Source organism: Cannabis sativa, chromosome 1, assembly GCF_029168945.1.
Source record: "Cannabis sativa cultivar Pink pepper isolate KNU-18-1 chromosome 1, ASM2916894v1, whole genome shotgun sequence".
Taxonomy (NCBI): domain Eukaryota; kingdom Viridiplantae; phylum Streptophyta; class Magnoliopsida; order Rosales; family Cannabaceae; genus Cannabis; species Cannabis sativa.
Genome location: NC_083601.1, coordinates 45771336 through 45781751, shown reverse-complemented (window position 1 = coordinate 45781751; position 10416 = coordinate 45771336). Strand labels below are relative to the sequence as shown.

The 10416-nt window shown below is 29.4% G+C and overlaps 3 protein-coding genes across 4 annotated transcripts; 1 reads left to right on the top strand and 2 right to left on the bottom strand.

The window, feature by feature from the left end:
- Positions 1 to 23: 23 nt before the first annotated feature.
- On the bottom strand, positions 24 to 958 carry LOC115705328 (transcription repressor OFP14). Its single transcript, XM_030632639.2, has one exon. It carries the CDS (start codon positions 918 to 920, stop codon positions 117 to 119), a length of 804 nt encoding a protein of 267 aa, XP_030488499.1. The 5' UTR covers positions 921 to 958; the 3' UTR covers positions 24 to 116.
- Positions 814 to 2816, top strand: LOC115705330 (uncharacterized). Its single transcript, XM_030632641.2, has 2 exons — positions 814 to 1671; positions 1972 to 2816. Exons 1-2 carry the CDS (start codon positions 1515 to 1517, stop codon positions 2553 to 2555), a joined length of 741 nt encoding a protein of 246 aa, XP_030488501.1. The 5' UTR covers positions 814 to 1514; the 3' UTR covers positions 2556 to 2816.
- Positions 2817 to 6603: 3787 nt separating this feature from the next.
- LOC115705337 (uncharacterized) lies at positions 6604 to 9342 on the bottom strand. Of its 2 annotated transcripts, none has more exons than XM_030632650.2 (3): positions 8597 to 9342; positions 7324 to 7402; positions 6604 to 6782 (listed from the first exon to the last, which is right to left on the bottom strand). In XM_030632650.2, the coding sequence occupies exons 1-2, from the start codon at positions 9134 to 9136 to the stop codon at positions 7325 to 7327; spliced, it is 618 nt and encodes a 205-aa protein (XP_030488510.2). In that variant the 5' UTR covers positions 9137 to 9342; the 3' UTR covers positions 6604 to 6782; position 7324. The 2 variants fall into 2 exon arrangements, with proteins under 2 accessions (XP_030488510.2, XP_060973644.1); XM_061117661.1 differs by having other exon boundaries at positions 8642 to 9337.
- Between the last annotated feature and the right edge of the window lie 1074 nt (positions 9343 to 10416).

The window sequence follows — 10416 nt, the reverse complement described above, 5'->3', positions numbered from 1 at the left end:
TAATTTAGTTACAAAAACAGAAATTAAAATAAATATTAAATATTTCCAAAAACATAAATAAATAAAGTTTATTGTTTTTAACAATTCGACACTGAACTCCATGACCGACCGAGTTGTTACGTTACTGATTTCCCTCTCTCTCTTTGGGTTTTCTTCTCCAGCTTATTTCGAAGTGGATTCATGACTACTTTCCGTGATCTCGACGGAGCTGGTTCCACATCTCCACGCAAATCGACGATCAAATCCACGAAGGCACTGAGTATGTACTTGTACGATCTTTTATCGTTTAGTTTCAGGTAACAGAACAGAAGCTCCTCCATGAAACTCCACTCAACCTTCTTCCGTCGCCGGAAATGCTCTTCCACCATCTCCTTCATCGATCGCCGGAAATCATCGCAAGGGTTTGCTGAGTTGGCCAAAACGGCGACGCATTGATCTGGAAGCCTTACCCATTCATCGCTATTATCATCATCGACAGTAGTTGAAGACGAAAACGACGTCGTATCTTCAAAAACGACGTCGTTTGAATTATTAGTAGTAGTAGTAGTGGTGGTAATACTTGCCCGGGCTTCCTCGATTAGCGAGCTTGAAATTCCGGTACTTACGAAGAATCGGTGGGACCCACGGAGATTCGGAAGTAATAGGCGAGGAGATTCAAACAAAACGACATCTGGGTTGTCGTTTTGGCTATGAACGACGTCGTCTTTTGTCGTGTAAAGCGATTTGAAATTTTCAAAGAGGAATTGGTCGATGTCGGTTAGAGTAGCGGAGTCGTCGTTTTGATTTCGGACTGCTGAAAACGACAGCGTTTTGGGGTGTTTACTACAATTGGAGATTATCCAATCTTTGGATGAGGATAGAGAAGTGAAATGGATTTTGGGAAGAAAATTTTGTAGACATTTTTCGATTTTTTTGGCCATAAATTTTGTATTTGGCGTTGAGCTGGGCTTTTCGGGGGTTTTATAAACAGTAACTACGTAACATATACATACAATAAATGGTTTAGTGAAAAGCGTTTGAATCTTAAAAATTTATTAGTGCATTAAATAATAATATATGCATGTGAATTTTCGTGAATGTTATATATATAAATATTAAATATGAGTGAATTTTAAGTTAAGAATTTCACTCGAAACGAAAAAGAATTCAAGATAATGAAATTTTTTGAAAATTTATGACAGCTGACAGAAATTTATATGGGATGTTATTTTTCTAAATCTACTGTAAATTTTATGTTTAATTTTTAAGGAGAAAGTTTGTATGTTTTAAAACTATAAATTAAACGAATAATCGAAGAATTATCGTTATTTATAAATAACTGTCAAGTGTCAACATATTTATTTACATTTCATTATTAAATAGACAATCTTTATTCTAATAGCTTTTATTTAATTTATTAACTGAAGAAACGACATCGTAGTATCTATGGTATATGCTATTTTTTTCTTTTCAAAGAAAGAAATTGATCTATTAAGATGAAATTAAGGTAGATCTAGAGAGAGAGAGAGAAATTAATGGCAATGGAGATGGAGATGATTAGCAAAGAAAAAAGAAGAGAAATAATGTTAAGAGAATTTGATTGCATAGGTCGTGTTCCTCCTACTCCACCACCATCTCCATCCCCTGCTAATTCATCTATCCATTCTCATCATCATCATCATAATATTCCAGGTATATATATATATCATCTGTTTAATTACATGATCTTATGATATCATAACTTTGTATTAACAGATTCATTTTCAACTTTAATTAATGATCATATGAAAGAGATTCAATTTTATATGTATAGATATTAGATTAATATTACGGTCTCATTATAATATATTTTCGTATTTTCTGAAGATATTACTAAATTGAATAATAACCATTTAATTACAATGTACCAGCCACGAATTTATGTGGTCCATCATAACAAATTGTACCATTTAATAATGGCCTTTTCTAATTGATTTTCACTATTGTTGGCAGCTGGTTTAGAACATAAAAATTTTACTCAAGAAAATTCAGGGGAAAAAAGTGTTATCAAAAGCACCCAACTTGAGGAGTTATTAATGGAGAAGTGTTTAAAGAAATTAGACCATGAATTGAAAGATGAAAAAGAAATAAAACCATCATCAAATATTGTGGAAAAGCCAACAATTTTCACTTCAAAAAGACTTAATTCCAGCATAATAGCTTCAGAGACTACAAGAATATTTTGTGCTCTAATAATAGCATTATTGGTAGTGTTATCATATGTTGATTATGCAATATTTGGGAGAAACATAGTGAGGGCTGAGAGTGTTGTAGCTTCAAGGCCTCTTTACATTCTTCTACTAACTGATGTCACAATTGTATTTGCTCGATTATACCTCGAAAATCGAGGCGGCTATAACAGTCTAGAGGAGGAAGAAGAAATAATGCCTCAGGCTCAAGATGATAATGGACATAATTGGATTCAAGCTGTTAAAGTTTTGGAGAGAGGTTTGGTTGTTTACCAAGCAATTCGTGGGATTTTCATAGATTTTAGTTTTTATGCAGTTGTTGTCATTTGTGGCCTCTCTTTCCTATAAATTATGTGTATTTTTCATTAGTTGATTTTAAGTCCTGTGTTTTTCCTTTGGCATAATAAGTCATTCTAATGATATGAAATATTTTTTTTTTTCTAACCCAACTATGTTTTTTATTATTTAGTGAGAAATGGTTTAGTGTTTTTATTAGGTTGGGTGGATACCTTATTACCATCTACCATGTTTTGTCCAGTTGTAAAGGACCATATATATATGATACTGAATTATGAGATTCATTAAATGAAAATTGGGGACCAATTCAAAGGATGGGTTGATCATTTATGAACAACCCAGATAGGCATCTTAGTGACAAGTCTCCTAATAGAAACAAGCATCTTTAGATACGAAGTGGGAAATGAAACAAAGAAGAAGAAAGCTTTTGACCACTTTACAAGAGTTGAGTTTGTATTTAATGCATTGCACACTGCATCCATACATTGTCTTCTCTTGTATTATTTTTTACCTTATGTGTGTCTCAAAGATTTCAGACTTTAAAAGATAGATAGCTAGTGTACCTTGATTATATTATTATTGGTATAATTTAATTGAATCATATATATTTAATTTAGTAATTAATATGAAAAACAATTAATTACTCAATTCCATGTATAATGAGCGTTGCTGTTAGAAATTAGAGATAGTATTTTGTGAATAATTACCAATTTTTCACAATTATAAGTTAAAATATGTAAAATTCAATGTTTCACTAATAACAAAATAACATATCACAAAGATGATGGGCACTACACATACCTTTTAACATTTCTCATGTCTAACATAAATAAATTTTTTTAAAAGACACTGTTTAACACTACTTACAAGTAACATATGGTTATTGATATAATTAAATATTAAGTCTTATATAATTTAATTTAATAACTATTATAAAATATCATTAACTATTTATAAACTTAAAAATACTCACATAAATAAACTTAAAAAGTGTCATTTGTGAGAGCAATGGCGTTGGGATTTTTTTAATTTAAGCAGTTAAGTAGTTCCAGCCATTAAGACATTTATTGATACAAAAAATGTTTCAATTTTCCAACTCTTTCTTTCTCTGTTCTCTTCAAAGCTATTACTAAGCTTATATATGATTGGTTCAAATTGTTGGTTACACTTTATCACTAAAACCCCAGAAAGAAAAAGAATTTAAATGAGGAGAGTAAAGCTTGGCACAAAAAGATAAAAACATTATTCAAGAATATGGACCTACCAAAATGGGCCAATGGAATTGCAGAGATAATTAATATAGTAGAAATATACAGTTGCAACATGAATTGTCATGCATATTTCCTCTACCCTACCCCACAATTTAGACAAAAGCTCTGTTCTCAAACAAAGTTTGTCTCAAAAGAAAAAAAGAAAGGACTTAAAACAAGTGTTTTTTTACATGTTATGTTTATTACTTTCCTTCTTTCTTATGTTTATTCTTTTATCTAGAATAAACTTTTGAACCCTTTAATCCAGATTCTGGATTCATAAAGAAAAATAAAATAAAAAAGTTTTAAAGAAATTCTGGTTTTCATTTTTGCTTCCTCAAACATTTGAATATATTTTAATCAACTTCATTTTTATACAAAACAAAACAAAATTGAAACTTTGAAGAGCCAGAAACATCCCTTGATTTAGAAAAATCAATTGAATATGTAATTTACTCACAACAATCATTCTCAAATGCTATACATAAAAAGAAAATAACAAGTAATTAATACCATATCTCATATCTCATATGCATATTCCTCTTGTGAGTGAAGAATTGCTTGAGTTTCAAGAAAAAAAACAAGAGAAGAACAACAAAACAACAACATTAATCCCTCAAACATAAGATTTGTATCAAAAAGAGAGAGAAGAAAACATGCTTCAACTAAAGAAAAAACCTTTCTTTATCTTCCCATTTCATTCTCCTGGAAAATCCTTGATGGAACAGCAAATCGAGCCGAGAAAGATCGGGAGACATTTTCGGGGTAAGTGGCTGGTCCTTGATCAAAATTCTGTGAATAAGTATAAAAATCATAAGGAACATGAACTTGAGATGATGATGATGAAGAAGTACACTCAAAAAACTTCTTCTTTTCTTTCATAATCTTTGTCCAAAGCATTTTCCACCTTGACCCACTTGGAAATAATAACACACTGCAAAACATAATCCTCTCATAGCCATTGATGTTTGTATTGCAGCAGTTTTTGAGCTCCATAGCTCTACAAAAGCTAGACATGATTTGTTTCTTATAAATCTTCAAAATTCTCTTGCCATTTTCCTTTTATAGCAATTATGAGCTGAGTGTCCAAAGTTACTGATAACACTTTTTTAAAGTCATTATTATTAATGCTATCTAATCTATTAGAAAGATAGTCCACTTGGGCTTTTTTCTAAAATTCTATTTTACTGATTTTCAGGGTAATTTTCTCAGAATTAGGAAAGAAGTAAAAAAAAAAGGGTGACAGTTAAAGAAACTGATTGAAGTTAAGTGTGCAGTTTTGTTAAGTTAACAGTTTTGTCTTATTAAAGTAATTCTTTTGATTTACTCAATTACACCTTCAGTTTTGTGTTGTTTTTTTGTTTATTGTTTTTGGCTTTATTGTTAAGAAGTTTCTTCCACAGGATATTATTTTGGTTGGTAGTGGATGGACCCATTTCTTAAAGAAGGGAAAGAGCACTGCCCAATACTTATATATTTATATTTAAATTAAAAAATTGGCTTAAGTGTACCAATAATAGTATACCACTTCATCTAAAGTTTTGAGTATGTCTTATAGCAATGTTATATAAAAAAAAATATGTGTAAGGGTAATAATATGCACACTAAATATTATCCATTTGATAATTTATTTCAACCAATTATATATTTATTTTAGATAAGATTTATTGTTTTGAAACAGCATTGTATCGCCACCATATACTATTTTAGTGCATAATTTATTACCATTACTCATATTCTAATTTTACCTAAATGATGTTACACTATTTTATAGTGTAAGGATTTATTAGTAATTTACAAATAGTGCAAAAATTTATAAATATATTACTGTGTACTATTAGATATGAAATGAAAAAAAAAAATCAATTTAATTGAAAGATTGATATTGTTTTAAAAAGTACATTTATAGATTTGTCCTCTCGAAGAGAATTCCTTACTAACAAATGATATTTCGTTTCCCAATTTATGTATGTGCCACAAACTTGGGCAATGGAAAAATTAAATTGAAGGTTGGGTGAAAACGAAGTGCTGATTTCTTCTCTAAAGCACCCAATTGTGCTTTTTATTCTTGAGAAAGTGGTGTAGATTTGTATAAAATCCCAACATAAAAATCTTACTAATTCTAAATTGATCAAAAAATGAGAAATCACCCAATTTTTCTTTTATCTATGTAAGCCTTCCTCATATGAAACTTTTTTCAGACCCAATAGTTGATTTTTATTTTTTTAAATAATTTATCTGGATTCTGTAATTCTCATTTTATACGATCAAACAAGTGAATTAAATTTTAACATGTAAGCACTATAGTAAACAATGTATATTTCTTAAAACAAATTTTAGAGGTAACACGCTATAAATGATACCAATCTATCTATTATAATTTCTTTAAAGTATGTGATAAAAACGACATAAAATTTATACTTATAGAGATATCAAACTATACTTTTAGTCAAAAATATTTCTAATTAAAGTCTTCTTTTCTACTTTTTTTTTGTTAGTCGTAATCTTAATATGTTACTGTTCATGAATTTGCTAAGTATGCCTTACATGATAGCTGACAGTTTTTTTAAATAGCATAATAATGGAATGCGAAATGCTAAAGGACACTAGTAGTGTCTAACATCCTCCTATGTGTCAATATCGTTATTAGGCTAATTAAATATCGAGTCTTATATAATTTAATATAATAGTTTTTAAGGAGTATCACTAGCCAATCGCAACGCAACATGTTGAAAAAGTGCTAGGCACCACTAGTGTCTTATAGCAATGCTCTAATGGAATATGTTTACATGGTAGCAATTAATATTTAATAGGCTCGCGTCAAAAAAAAAATATATATATTTAATAGGCTGATAAATGATGATAAATAAACTCATAAATGTATGTACATAGATAAAGAAGAATACATGCAATAAAGAATTCAATTTGTGACCATTTTTGTTTTTAACAGCATATGCACATTCCTATTTTAGGCAGCCCCAACAGATGAAGCCTCCATTTTCAGAGTTTACTAGCTAGCTCAGCTGCCCTGTATCATCAAAAATCACAATTAAAGTATTATTAATTAGGGTTCTTATTCATCAATCACCATCTATCTATACATTCATATTTTTGCATATATAATAAAAGTTTTATTTTCGACTATCTGATTTATCTCTGTCTCACAAACTATAATAAATATGTTTCATTCGATTGCATTTCATCATTTTTTTAAATAATTTGCTAATATGGCCACGAGCCATATGATAATTATAATATTAGTTCTAAAAATACAAATATATCCCATAATTTATTATTAGACACAAAAATACAAATATATCCCATAATTTATTATTAGACACTATATATATGTACATTTTGCCTAAATTCCTAATTTGCATCAAATTAGCTTCATAAGAATATGACATCAGCAAGTGTTTAAAAAAAACAAAAAATACAACTGAATTAGCACATTTGCAATTATTTCTAAATTCAAATAAAAGTACTGAGATAAAAAAATCATATTTATTCTACTTTTTTAACCAAAGCAAAGATAAAAAGTGTATAATAAAACTGATGAAGCTGCTAACCTTAAGGCTCAGGGTAACAATTTTGACGAAATATTGTCTGATTTATTGTATTTACAATTACTTCACATGATACTCTTGCCTGCACCATTAACAAAATATATTATAATAAACCATATATCTTTATATATTAAAAGTGCCTATCTAACGGCATTTCTTGGTTTAACAGAATATTACGTTTGATCTCCCGTTAATAAATAAACCCAATAATTAAACCCAAAAAATTAAACAATCTTTTAAATATTAATAATCTCCTTTTAAATTAAAAAAATCATCTTACCCACATCTCTCTCTAACAAACCTATCTTATAAAATGTCTAGAAAAAATAATATAAATGTGAGACTGTATATGAGTATTTACCTTATATGTTTGTGCTTATTTTTAGTTTTATTTTTAATTTTACCACCAAGAGGGGAAGGTTGAAAAATATTAGAATATGAAAATATTATTGGTGCTTATTAGTAATTTGCAAAGAACGTGAAAGTCTATAAATATATAGTTGTGTAGCTATTATTAGATATGAAATGAGATAATGGAACTTTTTTCAATTAGAAGATTAATGTACATTTTACTATTAATAACATACATTATTATAACACAACTATGTTTTACTTACTAAATATATTGACACATATTTTATTTTTATAAAACAAATCGTTCAAATAATTATACTATTTTAATTATTAATTAAAATAAAAAACTAAAATATTAAATAAAACTAACACTACGTGGCTTGGCACGTAACAATCAACTAGTATATATATATTCTTTAAATAACATTAACTAATAAAATTTCAGCAAAAAAATAAAATAAAATAATAAAATATCAATAAATAATAATAGGTAATTTTACAATGTACCTTCTTAAAAGGGATGTATTGATACACCCTTCACTTGTTTCGGCATCCAGAAAAAAATCTCACTCTAATTTTTTTTCATATTCATGTACGTTATAGTTATTTAAGATAACCTACAAAATTTTGAGAAATTTCGAATAATTTATAATATAGAAAATAATGTTCAAACAGTCTATTTTACACGCGTATAAAATAAAATAGTCACGCGTGCAATATTTGAACGTAGTTTTCAGCGTGTTAAACTTTTTCAAATTTTTTAAAATTTTACAGGATGTCTTAAATAACCATAACGTACATGACCATGAGAAAAAATTTGACTAAAAAATTATTTTGAGTGCTAAAACAGATAAGGGTGCATTAATATATCCATTTTGAGGAGGTGCAAATTTCCCAATAATAATAATAATAATATTAATACCTGTAGAGGGAATTGAAAGAATAAAAGGCCTAACTGGCCACGAACCTCCGTAAGAGTATCAAAAGGAACGGTACCCCTAGCCAAGTCCTCCAACAAAAATACCACATCGGAAAATATCTCCACCCCAGCTAAATCCAGCTCAGCATCCACGTAGGACGATCCCCTCGCCCTCACGTGACCCCCCTCTGATCTCACGTGCCCCAGCTTCTTCCCCCTGTAACCCACCGCCACCTCCAACTGCCTATAGTCCAAGAAATAAACGTCCGCGTTTCTAACTCTAACCGTTACGGACACGGACACGTCGACCGACACGTGCGGGGTTCTGTGCACGTGCACGCTCTTAAGTCTCATCCGTACGAGCTTGATGTCTGGATCGGACGGCCAGAAAACGTACGCGGTTGCGAAAAATAAGGCGAGACCGACGGTGCAGATTGTGCGGATGGGTCTTCGACGGCAAGGGAAATAGAGTGGCAATACGACGTAGTTCTGGGATTCTGGTACTTCTGGTTGTGGGTCTTGTTTGGTTGATGAGTTAGCCATTTTTGCAAGTTGGGACGAGGTCGTGTGAGAGTAATGTAATACTATAATGTTTTGTGCAATTTGAATTTGAGGGGTATTATGGGAAATCAAAAAGAAAGAGGGGTATGGGTTGCTTGGAATTGTTTTTTTATTTTTTGATGAAGTGGGTTGCTTGGAAATTGTGTGTGGGTAACTTTGGAGTACACTTTTGTTCTAATTATTATTATTTTGTTTATTATGAAATTTCCAAAAGTTCTAATAGAGAGTAAATTAACACTATGATTATTTTTTTTTTCTGAGAGTAAGGGTAAAATTTTATTTAACTTCAAATAATATTATCCCTTACAATAGAAAACAAATTTGATGGAGCAGAAAACTCATCAAACATACAATCTGACATAAAACAGGATTGTCTTGCAATGCAATGAGCAGTCCTATGATTATTAATTGTTAATAAATATTTAAATTTAATTTTTTATAGTATTTAATATTTAAATTATATTTTTAAAAAATACTTATACAGTTATGTATTAAATTAATGATGTTTTTGATTGATTGAAGTTATTAGATTTTTATTTTTTATTTAGAACTTAAGTACTTACGGACTAATAAAAAAAATAATAGATAATTATCTTACACTTTATGTATATATAAAGTATTAATACCATAAAAAATTAATTTTTTATCTGCAACTAAAAGTTAAATTTATGTATTTATATCGAAAATTACTTTTTAATACACGAGGAAAACTAAAAATTTGATGAATATTTGTTAAACAATTATTATTTTTTTTTTTAAAAAAAATTATTGCACATGTATATGCATTAGAGTAATGTGTATTAATTTTCCCATGTATATTTGTAAATATGGATAATTTTCTATAACGTATGCATAAAAATGTATTAAACTGATATAAGGTATAATGCAAGTAAGATTACGAAGTTGATGTGTAAAAGACTTAGTTGAGCCAATTTTCATGTATAAACATTGAGAATTGCCGACTAGCCTAAACCAACCAATACTATTATTTATGATATGATTTTTTATCTTTCTTTTGGCTAAGTGCTGATTCCTTCTTGACTCCTTTCGTTATAGATAATCTCAAGAATCACATGTCACTATAAACAACTCATATCTCATAATACCATTAATTTGATCTTTCTAATTGTATTGAAAGCCTCATTAAGTGGAGGCTTAATTAGGCACATATCTGAGGTGATCGGAATGGCGGACCTAGGATTCAAAGTGAGGGGGACGTATTTTTTTTTTTTTTTGTAAGTGAGGGAGGCAAAAAAATAAAG

Bases quoted from the DNA above. Each gene is read 5' to 3' on its own strand.
- LOC115705328 (XM_030632639.2), bottom strand. From the start codon at position 920: ATGGCCAAAAAAATCGAAAAATGTCTACAAAATTTTCTTCCCAAAATC.
- LOC115705330 (XM_030632641.2), top strand. From the start codon at position 1,515: ATGGCAATGGAGATGGAGATGATTAGCAAAGAAAAAAGAAGAGAAATA. The intron at 1,672-1,971 runs GTATATATATAT...TATTGTTGGCAG, and splicing joins TCATCATCATAATATTCCAG to CTGGTTTAGAACATAAAAAT.
- LOC115705337 (XM_030632650.2), bottom strand. From the start codon at position 9,136: ATGGCTAACTCATCAACCAAACAAGACCCACAACCAGAAGTACCAGAA. The intron at 7,403-8,596 runs GTATTAATATTA...TTAATGGTGCAG, and splicing joins TCTTTCAATTCCCTCTACAG to GCAAGAGTATCATGTGAAGT.